This window comes from Hemiscyllium ocellatum, chromosome 24 (genome assembly GCF_020745735.1).
Source record: "Hemiscyllium ocellatum isolate sHemOce1 chromosome 24, sHemOce1.pat.X.cur, whole genome shotgun sequence".
In the NCBI taxonomy this organism is placed as follows: Eukaryota; Metazoa; Chordata; class Chondrichthyes; order Orectolobiformes; family Hemiscylliidae; genus Hemiscyllium; species Hemiscyllium ocellatum.
The window spans coordinates 27,702,582-27,725,090 of record NC_083424.1 but is presented as its reverse complement, the minus strand read 5'-3'; the positions used below and the strand labels follow the sequence as shown (position 1 = coordinate 27,725,090).

The 22,509-nt window shown below is 37.0% G+C and overlaps 1 protein-coding gene across 2 annotated transcripts; it reads left to right on the top strand.

Moving 5' to 3' along the window:
* The first annotated feature begins 138 nt into the window (after positions 1-138).
* ube2g1b (ubiquitin-conjugating enzyme E2G 1b (UBC7 homolog, yeast)) lies at positions 139-18,109 on the top strand. 2 transcript variants are annotated; one of them, XM_060843987.1, is made up of 6 exons: positions 139-371; positions 2,547-2,649; positions 6,601-6,698; positions 8,680-8,858; positions 14,439-14,543; positions 17,293-18,109. In XM_060843987.1, exons 1-5 carry the CDS (start codon positions 329-331, stop codon positions 14,523-14,525), a joined length of 510 nt encoding a protein of 169 aa, XP_060699970.1. In that variant the 5' UTR covers positions 139-328; the 3' UTR covers positions 14,526-14,543; positions 17,293-18,109. The 2 variants fall into 2 exon arrangements, with proteins under 2 accessions (XP_060699970.1, XP_060699968.1); XM_060843985.1 differs by having other exon boundaries at positions 14,439-14,547.
* Positions 18,110-22,509: the final 4,400 nt, after the last annotated feature.

Below are 22,509 nucleotides of genomic sequence, written 5' to 3'. Positions count from 1 at the left end.
ATAACGGTGTATTATTTTTTTTCTCTCGTAACGTACTTAATAATTAAAATTATATAGCTACGTTTGTTTGCCAACTGCGAGATTAGAAACCGTTAAAGTAAAGCGGCACTTGGCGGGCAGCCTGTCGTTGCTAGGCGGAAGGCGCATGTGCAGCTTAGATGCCGGGGCCGGAATGCGAGCAGCCTATAAGGCCGCAGGCTGAAGATTGGTATAACGTGGGCCCGCAAGGCTTGGAGCGGTTGCTCCTTACCATCTATTTTACTCACCTATTCTACCTTTACTTGATTTTTGTATTTTATTTGGTTTGATTTGATCTGATCTTTGAGTAATGACAGACCAGTCTGCTCTACTCCTTAGGAAACAGCTGGCAGGTATGCGCCGCCCTTGGGATCTCACTAAAACTTTGCTGCAGATATGAATGGTGGCTGGGAGAACTGGACTTGCTGCTGAGCCTCGACCCACTTTCAGCTCACCATTTCCTTCTGACTAGTTTCATTTCGACCATCGCTAACTGTTAATGGTTAAAAGGGAAACATTTTGGACGTTGTTAATGTTGTGTCATCGGTCATTTTGGCTCTTTTAAAAGTCATTGTTTCGTAACTTTTTTTTCCGCTTCCCCGCTCCGGCTCTGCATTATCACTATGACAGACTGGCAAAGTGCCCCTGGAATAAATATTTTACGGCCAAGGGACCACAGTCGTGTTTTGAACATTGGCACGATCAAAAATACGGCACGAATATAACAGGCGTCAAAGCTATATAAAATTCAGATGTTGTCAGTCTGACGCGATTGTAAAATAAGAAAATCATTATGGCGCTTCAGAATCGCGAACAGTGACTTGAATTTTTTTGTGTTTTTACTTTTAACCAAATTGTACATGTCTATTCGTTTCTACTGCATATTACAATTGCCTGTAGTAAGCCCCCTGAATGACTTGAATTGTTATATTTTATAGAGTCACAATCATACAGCAGGAAAACAGGCCCTTTAGCCCACCAGGGTTCCTAAACTGAACTAGTCCAATTTGCCTGCGTTTGGCTCATATCTCTCTAAACCTTTCCTATCCATGTACCCGTCCAAGTGTCTTTTAAGTATCATAATTGTACCTGTCTCTATCACATCCTCTGGCATTATATTCATATATATGCCTGGTCCATTTACTTTGTGTGGAAAAAGTAGCACCTTGATCCCATTTAAATCTTTTTCCCCTTTCACCTTAAACCTGTACCCTCTAGTTTTGGACTTCCCTTATGGGAAAAAAACCTTGGCTATTCACCTTATCTGTGCACCTCATGATTTTATAAACCTCTAAGGCAAGCACTCAGCCTCCAATGTGCCAGGGAAACTAATGTTGTTTAAATTTGCAGTTTAATTTCACATAAAAGAAATGAAGACAAAATAGAATAAACCATTTACATTTTACATAAATTTAAATATTTTCAAACACATGGTAAAATAAAATCCAATAAACACTCCTTTATAGAACTGCCACCAGAGATAATGCTCTTCTATTTCACATCTGTAAAGTTTAATTTAACTGGGACTTCTTGTCCTGTCTTGAGAATGTGATCACCTCCTGGAGCCTTCATGCACTGAATTTAAAGTTTCTCGACTTCAAATAACTCCTTCATGGTTTTACTAAATACATCATATCTGGAACTTTTAAATTAAATTCTGTACACTAAAGGAACTTATTTCTTAACAGTCTTAAACTACCTGCTTTTCTCAAGAACAGCTGTTTTACACATCTAGCTTCGGCCAAAATTTATGCAAACTGCCCCGACTGAAACTAAAAATCTTTTTGCTTTCCTTGTTATGGGATGTTTCCCCCAAGCCCCCCAAAACTTCAGTTGAAATGTGTATTGCACAATCTTTTTTGTTCACTTGTAAATTCTTCCAATGTAAACAAATTCCCAATAGTCTCCATGAACTATCCTTTTTGGGAAAAGAAATGACCTTGGTTACAGAAACAGCTATAAGTTCATTAAACCTCTTCAGACATACCAAAAACCTATGTCACTATTTAACATACAATAAATTCTGTTAGTACATATAATATGTACATTTATAGCATACATTTTACTGCACAGTGTTTTGAAATAAGCCATGTGCAGTGTTTGTTTTATAAGAAGAGTAAATACTTTGAGGGATAGCAGGTCCTTTGTAAATTATCTAGCATGTGTCTAATAACTAAAGCCTGGTCGAGCTTTCAATCCAATTAAATAATTTAAACATTATAATTTCTAATGTTAATTATTTTACATCAGATGATAATTGACTTTTTTTTATTTTTCATTTATTCAAGTATGATTAATCACCACAAAGAATACAGGCAAATAATAATGATATAGGGTTGACACTGTGGCATCTTAGAAGTTATTGTTAAAGTTAGCCACAGTTTTTTAATGAGACAGTGACATTAAATCAGACCGTTATTCTCAAACTAAGCTATTGTTGTTTCAACTCATGTCGTTAGACAGACACATTGTTTCTGCACCAATGTGTAACTGTTACACTATTTTATGTTTGTGTTTTTTATCTGAAGAACTAAATAAGAATCCAGTGGATGGATTTTCTGCTGGATTAATAGATGATGATGACATATACAGATGGGAAGTTGTCATCATTGGCCCACCAGATACTCTTTTGTAAGTATTTAATGCTAATAAGTATCAGCGCTAATAGAAATTGCCAGTTAACCACCTATATTTTATTTTCAGATAGTGACAAGACAGTTGGTGAGGATGATGTGTGAAATGCAGAAGCTGTATTCAAATCTTTTTATCTTTCATACTTCTACTAAAATTTTACAAGTATTTCCTGTGAAAGACAATGTAGTTACAAACATTTTCCCTGCTAAATGAGTATCAGGAGTTTGACAGCAAATAAAATGGGTGCTACTCTGTGAAAAAAAAACTGTGATACGCGCTGTTTTGCATAGGGATAAAAAGATCGTGAAAGTAAATAAGATGCTAAGAAATGGATGTGGTCTATTTCATGGCATATTGACAGAACTATATGACTGGACAGTGGAAATTTGGAATGTTTCTCCAAAGACTCTGCATGTTGGATCAATTGACGTTTTAATGACAGATATCAAGAGTTCATTTTTTGTTGGGTAACGGTATTGAGGTAAAATAAAAAGCAAGTAAATGGACTTGAAATTAAGAAATGGTGGAACACTTTCAAGGGCCTGAATGGTCTTCCCTGCCCCCATTTTCTTCACAGATCTGTGCATTCTTTACTAAATACAACTTGTTGTGCCTTTACAATAGTAAAGCAAAGAGATATGGTTGGAGTAGTATATTCAGAATTGATCAGTATAATAAATCTCAGCATTGAGAACAGATCAGTTTGTTTTCAGAAGGGAAATACATAGGAAACAGAGTGGTGCTGCAATGTTGAAATAATTTGAAACAATACTGTATTGAGTGAATATGACAGCAATAGGTAATGACTGAAAAAGGAAGAAGTAAGCTCTTGTTAACAATACATAAGTTTTATTTAGCCGATAGCAACTGTAAAACTGCTGAGCTGTAAAGTGCTTTGGGACATCCTGAGTATGTATGTGAAAGGCATAGTGTCAGAAAAAGATATTCAAGAGCATAAAATCATAAGAAGTAGCAGCAGGAGCTGGCTGTTTGACCTTTCAAGTTTGCCCCATCATTCAACAAGATCATGGTCAGCTCATCATAGTTCGCAACTCTCTAATATTTCAAAAATCTATCTACCACCTCTTTAAATACTTCCAGTAACGTTGCCTCCACACCTCATCAGGCAGAGATATCCAGATATTCAGTACACTCTGGGAGAAGAAATTCCTTTGCATATCAATTTTAAATGAGTGTGCTATACTTTGTAACCATACCCCCTTGTTTAAGATCCATACTATTGGAAACATCTTCCCAGTCAGAATCTTGCCTGTTTCCACAAAATCATCCCTTATTCTTCTAAATGCTAATGAATAAAGGCCCAGCCTGTTTATTTACACTTAATAAGTCCAACCTCTTCACCCCAGGAATGAACCTAGTGAACTCTCTCTTGTACATTCTTTCTTAACTATGGGGACTAAAACTGTACATAGAATTCCCTTGCGGTCTTACTAACACCCAGTATAATTGTAACAAGACTTCTCTACTATTAAACTTCAAGCTCCAAGCAATTTAGGCTAAAATTGCATTTACCTTCTTAATTACCTGCTGCACCTGAATGCTCACTTCATATGTTTCATGCACAAGAACAGCCACATTCCCTCTAAGCTATGTGGCTTTGTGTGCTGTGATGTTCCTGTATGGTGATTGTTGTAGGCATGCTAATCGTAGCATTGATTTGTGGTTTCAGAAGTCACTGCTGTGCACGGGCCTTGGAGACACGCACAGTTGGACAGAAAATTAGAGGGAACACCCAAATTACTCTGTGCTCCGTTTTTTTGGAGTCTCTCTCCATTTAAACATGTTTTCATTGAAACATGCCCTCCCATCTATTCTTGTATCATTAGCAAATTTGAATACATTAAAATCTGCCCCTGTCTAAGTCATTAATATAGATTGTAAATAATTGTGGCCAAGGACTGATCCTTGCGGAACTCCACATTTTGAAAAGACCCCCAATCCTCTTATGTATTCTGAATGCTTGTCAAACATGATTAATCAATGCTTAATCCATGCCTCTCAGTACTCTGAGCTTCTATGTTCAATAACCTTTAATATGATATTTTATCAAATGACTTCTGGAAGTCCAAATACACCATATAAACAGTTCCCCATTACCAACTCTGCATATTAAGACCTCAGTAAAAATTGTATCCAACTTGTCAAACATGATTTTCCTTTCTCAAAACTGAATTAGCAATTCTATTTGATTGCTAAATGTCAATTGACCTCGTGGCAAATGTTACGTTAACTGAGGTTCTAGTTTCCTGCTTTACTTCTCTCTCCCTTCAAGAACAGGGGTGTTACTTTCGTGATTTTTCAATTCACCTGAAATCCAGTGAGGTTTGAAATATTTTGACAAATGCCTCCATTATGTCTGCAGCCACTTCCTTTAAAACTCTTGGAGACGCTCCATCAGGTCCTAACGACCTGTTTGTCTTCACTCCTATCAGTTTGTGAAATACTTGTTCCTTGTGATAGAGACTATTATAAGACCTTTCTTCCTGTTAGTGCACTGCTTCTCTCTTATCTTTGAGATGTTTATAGCATCTTCCACCATGAAGACTGATACAAGATTTTGATTTACCTACTATTTTCCTGCTCTGTTATTAATTACACAGTTGCATTCTCCAAAGTTCCTACACTTCCTCTTTTTCTTTTTAAATACCTGTAGAACTCTTGCTGTTGGTTTTTATATTTCTTATCAATTTACTCTCAAAATCAATGTTCTCCTTCTTTATTCATTTTTACTAATCTGGGGCTGATTTCTGAAAAAGAAGTCCTAATCCTCTGGCCTAGTTTCATAGCTTTAATTTAAATTATTTTGATGTACTGCCAACCATACTTTTTTAAGTCAAAAATATACTACTTCAGACTTTAGTCAGATTCAAAATCTTTTTTTAGCTTCATGCTTCCCACATCTTCAACTGTTGAGTAGACTTCATTTTCTGATGACAATTTGTACAAAAACAGATACATAGGCAATGGCATCTCTGCGTACTTTAGCATGCATTTGAGTTGTAAGTGATTGGCAAGAGCTAATGAACAGAACATGGAGAACAGTTAGATTTTATTTTATGTAGGTAGGATTCTGGTGTTCTCTCTATCATCCCCCTCCTTTAGCAAATTTAGCAAATTACTTACTTTAGAAGTAATTGTTAAGGAAGAAATGACAAAAGTGAATTGATCTTTTGAAGGGGTTTCAGTGTACCATCTTTAATACAGTGTTTAGTGCACACTGTTGCCAGAAGCCACCCTTGCTCAAATTTGGTGAGTTTTAACAAAATAATTCCTTGGAACTATGTTGACGGACTTCGAATCTTTGACTGTTCTTTGCTTTAAAAACATCTTTGTACCTATAAATAATTGATAACCAGAATGTAACTGTAAGGGTGTACTACGTAATAAAGGATTCAAGTCATTGTGTAAACCACAAGGGTAAAACTTTGATATTTTATTAAAATAACTTTAACACACTCAATTAGGCTACAGCTTTATACTCAGTTCTTGGTTCATTGATATACTTGTGTGAAATATGTAGCCATGAATGTTTTGATTAAGTGTACAGCGGTGACAATTCTTGCTATTTCCAGGACACTCTGTATCTGGTGTCTGATCAATAGATTTTAAAGGTAACGCTAATTCCTTGTGAAATCCTTACTGCAGGATCACTGAAAAATAAAATTACAGTAGTTTACAAGAATATGACTCATACATTAAAAATACTTTTTAAGAATTCTTTGAAAGGCTGATCATTACAATTTTCCCCACATCTTGATAATGGAGTATTCTTAATATCTGAAAAGCTACTTAGAAGGAAAATGTTTTGCTTTTTGGTCGACTATGTTAGAGATTTTTTAACCATTTTACTTTTACATATCTTATTTCCCTCTGAGTAATAATATAGAACTGTCATTCATCAGATTTCATTTCTTATTCATTTCCTAGTGAGGGTGGATTCTTCAAAGCTCATCTGACCTTTCCTAATGATTACCCTTTGCGGCCTCCAAAGATGAATTTCATCACAGAAATCTGGCATCCAAATGGTAAAATATATACATATAGAATTTATTTATTACTTATTATATTATCAGCTTTAAACCCTGTTAATTAAGGAGACAGGCCAGACTCTTCTATCATTTCATTCTGTAAAATTTCCATGTTCAAGTGGTGGTATAGTGCACCCTGCAGTCTTCCTTGTTGCGTCAATCAGATGATTAAGGTCTTCTAATAATCTTTACTAGCAACTCGCTTATTCCTGAGTCACAAAGTGATAAATTCCAACAATGGTATCTGATGTCATCATTTGTTTTAGAGGAAGTTTACATATTTGGCCTATTTATTTAACTGTTTTTTTAAAAAATCTTTTTAATACATTAAAACTTCTGATTTTAGAATAATATATCCGAGTACCTGCAAATTGCTTTATTGGAAAATTTCTGAGGATATAGTTTACAATAGTGACTGGCTTCTTCTAAGCCACACAAACAGCTGGAAGCTGTGTAAAAGACAAGAGTACACAGAGTCTCTTTCATAAATTATGAGCCACTGTTGAAGGTTTTACTTTAGCTGTGGTATCTGATAGGGACAAGAATATTTCATTTAGCCCCTTGAGCCTTAGATCACTTAGTGAGATAATGACCAATTTGTGACTTAACTTCATACACCAACCATTGGCCTGTACTCCTTAATACCTTTGGGTTCCTTTAGGTACACAAAAGGTAGCATTCCAATAGCATTTTTGATTATTTTCTGTACTTATTCAAGACATAATCTATCTAAATGAATCCCAAGTGTCTTTGGACTGCCACTGTTTCTAGCTTTTCACCATTTAAAGCTCTATCTTTTTTTTAGATTCAAAGTAAATAACGTCACCAGCAAAGCTGGATATATGTTTTCTGCCCCAGCATCTAAGATGTTAACGAACATGTTTTTTTTTCTAAAATGTTCAATAAAATTTGTCTGGAATGACCTACCTTTTACTATCCTACTGTTTCCCTCTGATCAGCTGAATTTTTTTTTCAGATGTTCAGTCACCTTGTTTTAATTAGACTCTAGCAGTTTCCTGACAATGTATTAAGTTTGAACTGAAAAATGTGTTGCTGGAAAAGCGCAGCAGGTCAGGCAGCATCCAAGGAGCAGGAGAATCGACGTTTCGGGCATGAGCCCTTCTTCAGCAATCGTCGGTTCCGTAGGCAGGTGCTGAGGAAGGAGATGTGGCTGTGGTAGCGAGTCTGTTTGAGAACGTGGCTGAAGAGCTTCTGGGCAGAGGAGATGACCTGGGGTGTGCAGTGAGAGAGGGACTCACTGAAATCCTTGTAGAGGGAGGAAGAGAGTTTCTTCAAGGAAGGCATCCTTGCAAGAGGATTCGCAATAGGTTAAAATCTTCTAGGAGGAAGTGAGGACTGCAGATGCTGGAGATCAGAGCTGAAAAATGTGTTGCTGAAAAAGCGCAGCAGGTCAGGCAGCATCCAAGGAGCAGGAGAATCGACGTTTCGGGCATGATCCCTTCTTCAGGAATCGTCCTGAACATTCCTGAAGAAGGGCTCATGCCCGAACCGTCGATTCTCCTGCTCCTTGGATGCTGCCGGATCTGCTGTGCTTTTCCAGCAACACATTTTTCAGCTCTGATCTGCAGTCCTCACTTTCTCCTAATGTATTAAGTTTACACTACACTCAATGCAACTTGATTAACTGTTAATTTGAATAGATATACCTTTAACAATTTTGTTGACTTTTTCTCTCCATTACATTAAATAACTATATTTAAAAAAAGATATTTATAAAATAGTCAACAAGGCTGGCAGCACCTGTGGAAACCAAAACAAGTGTTAACATTTGAGATTGGTGACCTAGTGATAAAACATGATCTGAAATATTAACTGTTTATCTTTCCATGGATGCTGCTAGATCTGTTGAGCCTTACCAGCAATATCTGTTTTTAACTTCTGATTTTTAGTATCCACTATAGTTTGTTTTTGTTTTGCCATCAATTATTCAGGAAAAAAAAATCTTTTTTTGTTACAGTTGCCAAGAATGGTGATGTATGCATTTCAATTTTGCATGAGCCTGGTGAGGATAAATTTGGTTATGAGAAACCTGAGGAGCGTTGGTTACCCATTCACACTGTAGAGACAATTCTCATCAGTGTTATCTCTATGTTAGCTGATCCCAACAGTGATTCACCAGCAAATGTTGATGCTGCGGTAAGTATTTTATTAGAATTAACATAATTTTTTTTCACAAAGTAAAATGATCAGAACTCTATTGAGATCTTTGAATTTTACGAAAGCATTTGAGAATCCATGTCTGGTGTTTCCAAAGCCATATTCCATTATTTACTTTTTAATCCTCTGTCAATCATCCCATATGAGAAACGAATGCATTAATACCAGAATTTCTCCACTTACTTTCATATTATCAAGTTACCAAAACTGGTGTGCAGTGATGATGATAGGTTAATGTTGTTGTTCTGGGCATTTTAGTCTCTCAGATTGTTGTCATTAGCATTTAGGAATGACTGCAGGAACTTGGTGAATGCCACATTCATCCTATTACACAGTGCATTCTGTGGAGAAGTTTGCAGCACAGAGAGGCTATTCAATCTGTTGTGTCTGTGCCTGTTCTGTATCCACAGACCTATGACCTCTCCTTATCCCCACACCCATTTATTTTCTCTTTATTAAATATGTGTCCATTATTCTTTAAAAAATATAATGGATCCTGCTTCCATGTTGTTTCTGGTGGAACATTCTATGTTCTAACAACCCTAACAAAAAAAACTCCATTCTTTCTCTTTAAACTTCTGTCAGTTATCTTTATTTAGGCCCTTTAGTTCTTTAAGCAGTTTTTTAAAAAAATTACTTTATCAAAAACTTTTGTCATTGAATAAGTTTTTAAATTTGAAATTTAGAATTTAGTAAATAGCATAGACTGGATTTCTATTAAGTTTCATTTTATTAATTCTTTTAATTTGTTACTTAGGTAATTTTCATTTTGTAACTGCTGCAAAAGATGCATTCTAAGTGTAACAAAAGAAGGGCTTATGCCCGAAACGTTGATTCTCCTGCTCCTTGGATGCTGCCTGATCTGCTGCGCTTTTCCAGCAACACAGTTTTCAGCTGTAACAGATGGCAACCAGGAAGCTCAAAGTAGAAGTATAGGAGTATGTTAAAGTTTTGATAGATTGAAACAAAGAGTCTTGACATAAACATATCTACTGTACCACTTCCATTTATCCTCCAGTAGCTGAATATAATCAGGTTATAGAAATTCTACATCATTTGAGCAATTGTGTTTTTGCTGAGTGTAATCATGTTACATAGCGACGTAGACACCAGGACATAGAAGGTGTAGGATTACTGGAAGTAGAGCTGGAACGATTACATTGTTACACAATACTACTAAAAGTTGCTAACATTTTAAGGAATTGTAATTTTGTGCAAAAATTAGATAATATTTTCATACAAAGAGAAAACAAGAACACTGCAGATCCTGGAACTTCAAACAAAATCAGAAGATGCTGGTAATCCACACCAGATCAATAATCAAAGAGGAAGTTACTGAATTGTATGAGCTGCAGGCAACTTAGTAGAAAACTACTTAATTGATGTAAAGGATCATTTCAGTGAAACAATGGAAAAGCATTACAAGAATAAATGGGCAAATATTACGATAGTGTAAAACCCGGGAGACAGAATTGCTGATAGCGCTCAGTTGGTCTGGAACGAGATCTATTGAGCAAAGTTGGATGGGGGCTCCAGGTTAATAGTTTTATAACAAAAACTTTACACCAAAAATGTTAACCTTCCTTCCCTCCAGACAATGATAGAGCCACCCTTCACCATCAGTAGTTCCAGATGTAAAGGGAAAAGATATATCTAAGTTCCTCACAGCTGGTTCTATTTGAAATTTGGTCCACAGGTGTCCCTCACCTGTCTATATTAGCCATTTGACGTCCTATTCAAATCCAGTGATGATAAGACCATAACAAATAGGAACACGAATGGGTCGCTCAGCCCCTTGAGTCGACTGTGCCATTCATTAGAATCATAGCTGATCTGGCATTCCTCATTAGCATTTTACCTGTAACCCTTAATGCTCCTACTGTTCAAAAATCTGACTATCTCAACCTTAACTGTATGCAAGGAATCTGCCACAGAGAGCTGTGGGGCAAGAAACTCTAAAGACACTCAACCCTCTGAGAGAAGAAACTCCTCCTCACCTCAGTCTTAAGTTAACTTCCCTTTATTCTGACATTATGTCCTTGATCCTAGATTCTCCCATGTGGGGATACACCTTCTCAACATTTACTTTGTAAAGCCCCCTCAGAACTCTATATATTTTAATAATCTCACCTTTCATTCTTCTAAACTTCAGTGTGTAGAATCCCAATCAGTTTAGCCTTCTTTATAAGACAATCCCTCCATAGCAAGGATCATTCCACTGAACCTCCTGTGAACTGCTTTCTGTGTCAGAATATCTTTCCTTAGATAAAGGGCCATAACCGCTCACAGCTGTGATCTCACAGCACTTTGTGCAGTTCAACAGGACTTGCCAACTCGTATTCCAACCCCACTGAAATAAGAGCAAACATTCCATTAGCTGTCCTGATTACCTGCTGCACCTGTGTGCTAGCTTTCTCTGTTTTCTGCACAAGTACCTCAAGTCCCTTTGAGTTGCCATTTTCTCCAGTTTTTCTTTATTTAAATAATACTATCTTTTTGTTCTGCATTCCAAAATAGTCAACTTCATATCTCCACATACTTAACCCACCAATATATCTATATAAACTGTTTGTATCCCTGCGCAGCTTGCTTTACTGTCTATTTTTAGGTTATTGTTATGCTATTATCAAGTCACTCCTCGGGCTCTGTCAACCCCTTTGACATCTTCTCTTTTGAGCACTTCATCTTGTTAAACATCAAGTTATGTCTCCTTTACAATTGTCATTCATACCTTCTCCTCAAACACCATCTTGACCTTGTCACGGAGCTATTCTCTTTGCTCCCTCAGCCACTGTTCTGCATGACCACTAGTCCCCAGTGATTTTGGTCTTAGTTGCAGCTTCTCATGTGCTCTTTCTTCTGATTTTGCTGCCATGAATAAATCTATTCATATTCACTACCACCCACAACCATGCCATTTCCTAGGCCCCTCTGTTCTCACTCATTAATCAAGCCATCTGTGATCATTTTGGTGTGTTACAACCTTAGTCCATTCCAATCTTCTTCGTTTTTGCATTTGTCACTAAAAAGCTGCACAAAATCTATTATAAACTAAGCTTTTCTGAACCTATGCACCTAAACCACTTTTCTAACCAAACTCCACCTGACTTTGGTGCTATGTCAATTACAGTTGCATTTTTTCGAACTCTCAACTGCTTCCTATCCATGAAGAAAGTGAAGACTACAGATGCTGGAGATCAGAGTCAAAAAATGTGGTGCTGGAAAAGCATAGTCGGTCAGGCAGCATCCAGATTAGATTCCCTACAGTGTGGAAACAGGCCCTTCAGCCCAAGCCCAGACCAACCCTCCGAAGAGCAAACCACCCATTCCCCTGCATTTACCCATGAGTAATCCACCTAACACTATGGACAATTTAGCATGGCCATTTCACCTGACCTGCACATCTTTGGACTGTGGGAGGAAACTGGAGCATCCGGAGCAAACCTACGCAGACACGGGGAGAACGTGCAAACTCCACACAGCCAGTTGCTCAAGCAGGAGAGTTGATGTTTCGAGCATAAGCTCCTGATGAAGAGCTTATGCTAGAAATGTCAACTCTCCTGCTCCTTGGATGCTGCCTGACCATCTGTGCTTTTCCAGCACCATATTTTTTGCCTGCTTACTATCCATTATTGCCTTATATTATCTCCTTTCACTGTTACTTCCATATCATTGCCCGTCTACCTGCCTCCATAAGACCACAAGATGTAGGAACAGAAATAGCCCATTTGGCTTAGTGAGTCAGCTCCAGCATTCAGTGAGATCATGGCTGGTCTGAAAATCCCCACTCCACTTTCCTGCCTGATTCCCTTACTAATTAAAGTTTTTATATTTCAGTATTGAATGCATTTAAATGACCTCTAGCCTTGACAGTCCTCTGCAATAAAAATCCCTGATTCATCACCCTCATCATCATCAAACAAAACTTCTTCATCTGTCTTAACTGGACAGTTCCTCGTTCTGAGATTACATTTTCTGGTCTTAGACTCTCCCTTGAGTGAAAACAACGTCTAGAATCTACCCTGCAATGCCCCCTTAGAATCTTACATATTTCAAGAAGGTCTCCTCTCATTGTTCTAAACTCCAATGAATACAAGCTCAAGCAACTCAACTTCTCATAAATAAATTCCTCCATACTTGGAATCAATTCTAGTAATTCTGCCTTCAATACCAGTATGTCCTTAGATGAGGGAACCAAAACTATTCACACTATCCCAGGTGTAGTCTGCCTGTCAGAGTTTTATCAAGACTTCCCTATTTTTTTTTAAGAGTTACTTGAGGTCAGAGGAGACATCAGGAGAGTCACCATTGTCAGTGGTTAGAAGCTATAAAACAGGAGTTCAGATACATGGAAATAAATATAGAAAATGCTGAAGAAAATGAGACAGCTGTGGTGAGAGAAACAGTTAATATTACTGTTATAAGAAGTCTAATGTGACTTCTTCAGAACCTCTGTTTCTGATTTATCTGATGCAGGAAAATTGGTTTTGACTTGCTCAGTTCTATCGTGCTCTCAGTATACAGGGAATGAGATCTTTGGAAGACCTACTATTCGTATCTCTCTTGAAAATAAAATTTTGATCATCAGATCATGGTCCGTAGGGCGATAGGTGGATTAACCAGGCCAATTGCTGGTTTGCTTTAGCCAGGCAAAAGTCCTATCAGCTCTGCACAACAACAGTGCTCCCTTTGTCAGCAGATTTAATTTTGAGTTAAAAGAGTGAGTGGAAAATTACATGGTAAAGTGAACATGGATTAGAACATAGCAGTATGGCTAAAATCAAAGCAGCGATATTGAATGAAAAGGCAAGAGGATATTAAAAGTTGAAAAGAGGAATCTTGGTATTAAGTTCTTTTTCCTGAAATCCTTACACACTTAATGCAATTGCAATACACTAACTTTTGTGAACAACCAAACTTTTATTAACCACTATAGAGTACAAGCTGTGGAGAAACTCTTTTAACACGCTTCGCCATGCTTGTGAAGCATGTCGAGAGGTCTCTCTGAACAAAGGAAACAGTCCTTCCTTCTCCAAAATCTCTATATCACAGTCAGTAATGCTCACAAGACAACCCCCAGTCACTCCCTCACAGTCACATGCCACTCACAACATCACCTCCAGAAACAATGTAATGCAAATCATCCTTTAATGGCCAGATATGGTATGAGTTGTATTTTGTTGCAACTATCATGGAATAATCAAGTTCCAACTGCAATGCCCCTATTGATTTCTGAATAGGGGATGAAAATGTAAATGGCTCTGAATAATAGGAGGTGATAATGTAATTTGTTACAATCTATCTAAATCAGAGGCATCCCACCCTAGCCTCGGGACATCCAATTTCCTGCAGGTTATCAGCGCAAGTTAATTCTTTAATATCACATTGGAATAATGAATCATAGTTAAAAAGGTACATAAATGGTGGAAGGTGAGCTGAGGCTGAGAGAAGCAGAAACCAAGTTAAAAACAACTTGAATTGAAGAAAATGGTGACTGATAATGCCAATTTCCCTGTTGAGCAGAAATTGTTTTACTGTAATCATTATGCTTTATTGTAGAAAGAATGGCGAGATGATCCAAATGGTGAATTTAAAAGGAAAGTTGCACGGTGTGTAAGAAAAAGCCAAGAGATGGCATATGAGTAATTTTTTTTCCTTCATCAGGTTGGTAAGTTTTTGTTTTAAAATGAGTTTTGAAATTCATATCATGACCAAAAAATTAGTAAGTTTATATACTTCCATTTTGTCATTAGTCTTCTGTCCTTTAGTCTTCCATTTGTATTTATTAAACAACTGTGATTCAATACATTCCTTCACGTCCTACTATGAAAACATATGGCCCCATTTAGTATGTTCCCCAAAGGATGTGTATAAGATGAAATTGACTGCATGCAGAATTTTGTTGTATCCACATTGACCTGAATTTTGCAATGATCGGATTCTTTTTCCTGCAGCATAGATGTAAGGTGCACGTGCGGACCCTGTGAAATCTCCACTGGGGAGACTGTTAAAGAAATTACCCAGAAAATTGAAAATTGTACTGGGCAGTTTCCCTACACTTGGAACCCTCCAAACATATCTATTTAGGTTGAGAATTTGGAAGGTTTGTAGAGAATAAAAGTAGGAGTAGGCCATTTGGCCCTTTGAACCTGCTGTGTAGCTAAGTAAATATTTACCCAGGAAAAGTTAGACTATTAAACATGTAGTCTACTTCCTGAATAACTGTTAAACTGAACCTCCAATTTACCATTCTAATCCCCAATTCCACCTCTCCCAGACCCTAAATTGACAATCCCATTTCATTCCCTCCCAACTATCCCTCATGACTCAATTTCTCTTTCCCCACCACTGTATGTGACTTTTGCTCTCCTGCTGTCAGTCCCAAGATCCCTTCCTCTGGTGTAAATACCCCCAACTTGCCAGACCTGATCTCATCTGTCCATCTTAAATACTCCATCATTTACCTGTCTCCTTGCCACCTGGCACCCTAATCTGACCCACCTGTTGGCCTACTTATCTGCCAGCCTACCCCCACCCATGTGGTACTCAAATCTTTCACTTATATTACATTCTAATCCTTTTGAGCTGTCAAAGTGGCTGTCTGTGATTCTGGACATGTAAATCACAGAATATGACATTTGACCGTCGTTGTAAAATAGAATGTGTCTTTCTTTCCCTGACTGTTTTATAATAAGAAGGATCTGTCAGAATAATACATGGCTCTACATGGTTTCTGAAGGAGCCCTAATCAGAATCCCCTGCGAGAACGTGGACATTTTCTTTCTGGAAAAAAGGAGCAGGCCAGCAATCTACATATGTTGTTGTTTACCTCTTGAAACAGCAACTCCTCATCTGTTCAGTTCAAAAACATATATGACTAACACTTTGCTAATGCCACTGTTTACAACAGGCTAATCAATATTGCAATTAATATCACTGAAATGTTAACTTTAATAACATTAGTTAAAAACAATTGAAGTGCTTATGGTCTTCAAATATGATTGGTTTTAGTTTAATTATTACCATGAGATAACTGAGTTCCCAGTGCTTTTTATCTAATCCAGTATGAAAAATGTGTTGCTGGAAAAGAGCAGCAGGTCAGGCAGCATCGAAGGAGCAGGAGAATCGACGTTTCGGGCATAAGCCCTTCTTCAGGAATCCTGAAGAAGGGCTTATGTCCGAAACGTCGATTCTCCTGCTCCTTCGATGCTGCCTGACCTGCTGCGCTTTTCCAGCAACACATCTAATCCAGTATCCCAACTTGTATTCCATATCATTTCTCCTCAATATAAACTGAGAGTACATCAATATTTAATTTTAGACACAAATATATGTGATTTAGAGGGCTTCAGCTGAATCAGATAAGCTTGAAATACAATTTTAAAGTTAGAATCAAGAAAATGTATTGGTTCAATTCTGATGTGAATAATTAACAAACAAGTGTAGAATTCATAACACTTTAGGTAACATAAGTATATGTATATAAAAAAACTTCAAGAGTATACAGCGTACAATTTTTATGGTCCTCCATTGATCTTATAAAAGCTATTGTAGACTAATCAAGCTCTGAAGATCAAAATTACGTGTATTAAATGGTCAATCACCTTCGTCTTTCTTAATCAGTTATTCTGATGAGTATTTTATTATAAAGGAGTTTTGTCTCTGTACTTACTGACTCTGATCTCATTTATTTTAAATCATCCACTTGTGGATTAAAGGCCCTAAGTCTGTAATTTATGTCTTATGTTTGCTCAGATCAGAGAGGTGATGGCCTAGTGGTATTATCACTAGTTGTTAATCCAGAGACCCAGATAATGTTCTGGCTCAACCCACGTTTGAATCCCACTACAGCAGATGGTGAATTTTGAATTCAATTTTTAAAAAGTCTGGATTTAAGCATCTTAGGATGACAATGAATCCATTGTCGATTGTTGGGAAAACCCACCTGGTTCACTAATGTCCTTTTAAGGGAAGAAACTGCCATCCTTACCTGGTCTGGCCTCCATGTGACTCACACCTACAATAACGTGGTTGACTATTAACTGCCCTCTGGGCAATTAGAGATGGGCAATAAGTGACACCTAGCCAATGACACCCTCATCCTGTGAATGATTTTTTTAAAAGTTACAAATGCTGTCAGTTAAAAACGTGATTTAGTTTCGGTTGGTCAACATTTGTCTCTTTCCCCTTGTAGTTTTGATTTCCACATGCTTAAGACTGCCTATGTCATGGATTCTTTGAGTGATATTTAGTCAATTTCCTTTGTCACGTTATTACAGACATCCACAGTGGAAGAAGTTGAGCTTCTTTGGACTAATATGACATTGTTATTAAAAGGACACTATCTATATCAATTTTTTCAAAAAAAATTAAAATGTATTTGCTTTCTAATGCTTTATATTTCTGTTTTTAGGGCTAGCTGAAATGAGAACTTCGCTTTTACCGTTCTTACGGTCTCTGGCCATAACATTCAATGCAGCTTGCAGTTAAGAATTCCATGCTGTTAAGCTTGGAGAGATGAGAATCCCTCGAGAGAGAGACATGCTTATCGATAAGAACTGTTGAAAGAAATGTGACCCTCCGTTTAATGCAACAAAAAAGTTCAAATTACCTTAAGTTTCATCTCAGTTATTTTCAAATCGTGCCGTGAATTATGTTTATTTATTTGAAAGAAATCAGACTGCTTATGAAAGTGTTGTGTTAAACAAGGCTTACTTTTGTATCTCTGAAGATTGTTGCTCTGCCTCAAGCAAATATAATCAATATACTTCGGGAATGGTTTATGACAAACTCGTTCATGGAATCATTCATGTAGTTAATCATAATCATTCAGTTATGTAGCATGTAAAACTATCTTTCTTAGTTTAACAATTTCAAAAAACAATTCAGGTAAATTAATAGTATTCAAACCTCATTGGGAAAAGTGATGGTTAAAATGCCTTCTCAATTTTCCCTTTTAAGCCAGTTTTGCTGCTGTAGCAATTTCAGGAAATACAAAAGGAGTTCTCGTTACCACATTTGCCATTCATTTAGAAATTGTATGATTCAATGTAAAACTTATTTTTGAATAACTAAACATTTAGAATATATTATGGAGCAGCTAAGGGATTCGGGTGTTATTAGCTGTTTTCTTGCTGGGAAGTATGAAGATTGTAAAAGCATTCAGCTTTAACTTTTATAAATTATTTCTACATTTGATCTGAGCCTAATAAACCGAATTTATTTTAGAATTTGGCTGATTGTGTAACTAATGGTTCTGTCTGTCATTGTAATAACATCGCTGGTATAACATGACAGACAAAACAAATGGCATATTTCTTTATACAAACTAAATCATTAAGTTATAAATTAAGTAACTTTCTAAAATTCAATTTTTTTGTTTCCTTCATTTGTAAAACTGAACCCTTCAGAACATCAACTGTCTTTCAGAAACTTGAACTAAAAATTGTTCACATTTTTAAAAAACAATTAAGTAATATTTGAGCTGCAGTGTTCTTAGTTTTCTGTGGAGCATCAGCTTATTAACATACATGAGTCCAAAACAGAACATTGTGGATTTGAGTCTAGATTATCATTTCAACCCACGACTAAAATAGTATCATATTGCCTAAATTACTATCTTTAGATTCAGTGATATTTAAATAATAGAGCACTTTGGTCAAGTTGACGCTTTTCTCTAAACCAACACTGCCAGTAGATTGACCAGCAAATCATCTCGTTACCATCTGAGATCCTGTTTATGCAAAATAATTTGCAATATTTACATTCAATATCAATGCTGGTACATTCTTTGCCTTTTCAGGTACTAACTTTGTTCCTTTCAGAGAATGTTTTTGACTCTTGCTTGTCATTTAACCATCATTTCCATGACTTGTGCAATTATATCTTTCCTCATATGCAAACTTTAGATTGAACTCTGAAAGCTCCTTCAACTCTTCAGGCAATGCCTAGTGTTGTTCTAGCATCTCACATATTTCATAGATCCTAGTTGTTTTTCAGTTATAGATTTTTGTCTTTCACATATTTTGTTACTATGCTCAGTCAAGATCTGAACTTGTCACTTATTTATTTTTATGTTACAAATATATAATATTCCACTACCTTGCTATATAGAGCCCTTAGTTATAATAAATCTGGCAGGACATTTTAGAATGTGGCTGAATAACAAATCCATAGAACAAGATGAACGTGAGAATAAAGAAGGTGCTTAAAAAAACAGCAAATCTGTAACAAACTGAATTCTACAATGTAAAAGAATAGACATTGCTGGAATTATACAGCATTTACACCAGCTTTAAAAAGACAGCTCATATTTTCCAAAGAAATGTTCCACAAACATTTACAACATAGAATGGGGCTATTCAGTCTGTCCTGAATGTGGATATTTGCTGAAGCAGTATAAAATTAATCCCAATGCCTCTTTCCCTATTGCTTTGTATTTTCCATTAAACATTGAAAGAAAATAGTCTCTGATAAATACTTTATATTTTAGCAAACCACCACTGTAATGTATTTTCTTCACTGATTACTTCAAATTTATAGGTCACGTGTTCGAATCCCAAAAGCAACAAAATAGATTTTTTGTATTCAAAAATCAGACCCTTCATTTTAAAAACAATTCTCTTTGTTCAAGTAGAATTAGTCCCAATAACTCAATTTTCTAACTACTTTCCCATCAGAAACCTCACTCTAGTAAATTTACATTAAAAGCCATTGAGCATATACAATCTTACGTGATGTCCAAAGTTGTACTCATCACTGTGGCCTGACTAATGTTTTGTACAGATTTACTATAATTTTTTTTTCTCTTATCCTCTTTGCCTCTATCATGACAGTTCAAAATATTATTAGTTTAGTTCATAATTATCGACTTGTTGAGATTATCAAATTGAAATTCAAGGTATCTGTACTCATCCATGCTCAAACCACTGAACGTGAATTTCTGTTCATTATTTCCCATGGAAATTACCTCCCATTTATCCATATTCAGTTGCAACTGATGTATCAACCATTCTATACTGTTATAATTCTCCTATTTTCCAAATCATTAAAATTAGCTGAAGACGATAAAAGTAAAAGCATTTTGCATCCTCTTCAAGCCCAAATCATCCCCACATGTTAAAGAACAAAGATGTACCCAGTAGTGATTACTGGGATCACTAGTCTGGTCACCCTTCTCCAAAGCAATTAGTGATGGGAGCAATAAATGCTGTTTGAGGTTAGCAACACTTGCATCCTATGAATTAATTTTAAAAATCCAAATATAATCATTTAATCCAACATGTAGCCCATGTGTCAAGACAAAAAATGGAAAATTGTAGGCCAATTAGCCTAACCTCGGTTGTTGGTAAAATTCTAGAATCCATCATTAAGGATGAGGTTTCTAAATTCTTGGAAGAGCAGAGTCTGATTAGAACAACTCAGCATGGATTTAGTAAGGGGAGGTCATGTCTGACAAAACTGTTGGAATTCTTTGAAGAGGTGACAAGTAGGTTAGACCAGAGAAACCCAGTGGATGTGGTCTATCTAGACTTCCAAAAGGCCTTTGATAAGGTGCCACACGGGAGGCTGCTGAGCAAGGTGAGGGCCCATGGTGTTCGAGGTGAGCTACTGGTATGGATTGAGGATTGGCTGACAGAAGGCAGAGAGTTGGGATAAAAGGTTCTTTTTCAGAATGACAAGCGGTGTCCCGCAGGGTTCAGTGTTGGGGCCGCAGCTGTTCACATTATATATTAATGATCTGGATGAAGGGACTGGGGGCATTCTAGCAAAGTTTGCCGATGATACAAAGTTAGGTGGACAGGCAGGTAGTACGGAGGAAGTGGGGAGGCTGCAGAAGAATCTAGGCAGTTTGGGAGAGTGGTCCAGGAAATGGCTGATGGAATTCAATGTGAGGTCTTGCACTTTGGAAAAAAGAATACAAGTATGGACTACTTTCTAAACTGTGAGAAAATTCATAAAGCCAAAGTACAAAGGGATCTGGGACTGCCAGTCGAGGATTCTCTAAAGGTAAACATGCAGGTTGAGTCTGTGATTAAGAAAGCGAATGCAATATTGTCTTTAACTCAAGAGGGTTGGAATACAAAAGCACCGTTGTGCTACTGAGACTTTATAAAGCTCTGGTTAGGCCCCATTTGGAGTACTGTGTCCAGTTTTGGTCCCCAAACCTCAGGAAGGATATACTGGCACTGGAGCGTGTCCAGCGGAGAATCACACGGATGATCCCTGGAATGGTAGGTCTAACATACAAGGAACGGCTGAGGATCCTGGGATTGTATTCATTGGAGTTTAGAAGATTAAGGGGAGATTTAATAGAAATTTACAAGATAATACATGGCTTGGAAAGGGTGGACGCTAGGAAATTGTTTCCGTTAGGCAAGGAGACTAGGACCCATGGACACAGCCTTAGAATTAGGGGGGGGTCAATTCAGAACAGAAATGCGGAGACATTTCTTCAGCCAGAGAATGGTGGGCCTGTGGAATTCATTGGCGCAGAGTGCAGTGGAGGCCGAGACGCTAAATGTCTTCAAGGCAGAGATTGATAAATTCTTGATGTCACAAGGAATTAAGGGCTACGGGGAGAATGCTGGTAAGTGGAGTTGAAATGCCCATCAGCCATTATTGAATGGCGGAGTGGACTCGATGGGTCGAATGGCCTTACTTCCACTCCTATGTCTTATGGTCTTGTTACATTTTTTCTTGTAATATACTGAAAATACTTTTTCAAAAAGCCTCTTCTCAACACCCGAGATTCACGTACACTGATCTACAGTTCTTTCTTTACCTGATCACCTCTTCAAAAAAAAATTTACCTTTACTAAATCCATGATGTCTGACTAAAACTGATGCATTTTTAAATAGTCTCTAATTTGATCTTGAATAAACTGGTTACTTTTCAGCCCCATAACACGATTTGCACAAGGCCAGATCTTCCCATCCAGTCCTAGTGACTTTTCCATCTTATGTTTTTCTCTTATTTCCAATTAATTCATTTTATGTGGTGTAACAATTATTCCATCCCCTTCTCTAGTACACCATTTATAATAACTGATAAAATATGGAGTATTCATCTCCAACATACCTTCATTTTACATAAGATTCCTCCTTTCATTCCCTACCACTCTTGTAGATGCTGTTTTCAAATCTGAATTAGTCTCCTTCATAAGACTGACCAACTCAAAATTAAGGGTAAGAAACAATGTATTAATGAATACTGTTAATTACAACTAGCTAGAGTATGAAACCAGTTTCAAAGTGGAATGAATAAATTACAACGCGTACGTGATAGGACCAGATAGTAACACAAAGCAAACTAAATAAATAGCAAACAAAGATTACAAAATACATTAAGAACTGCTAAACTGTAGTGATGATTCCTATCCATTATAATTTTATTCATCTCCTGGCAGCCAGTTTTAGAAACACAGACTTACAGTAAAGTGTTTATCCCATAGATGGTGACCCCCAGATAATACCTGGATCATGACTCGGAAAATTGCAAGGACAAAAGCAGATCATGCCAATCTGAGGAATTTGTAAATTGGATCAGCAACAACTTCAGTGAACTCTTGTATTTCCCCCACTATCAGTCACTAAAGGTGCCTTTAGTCATTTAAATCTGGAATTCCCT

What these genes read in the sequence shown, in the direction of transcription:
- ube2g1b (XM_060843987.1), top strand. Translation starts at nt 329, where the DNA reads ATGACAGACCAGTCTGCTCTACTCCTTAGGAAACAGCTGGCAG. An exon ending in CCTTAGGAAACAGCTGGCAG is followed by an intron (nt 372 to 2,546) that starts GTATGCGCCGCC and finishes TTTTATCTGAAG; the next exon opens with AACTAAATAAGAATCCAGTG. An exon ending in GGCCCACCAGATACTCTTTT is followed by an intron (nt 2,650 to 6,600) that starts GTAAGTATTTAA and finishes TTCATTTCCTAG; the next exon opens with TGAGGGTGGATTCTTCAAAG.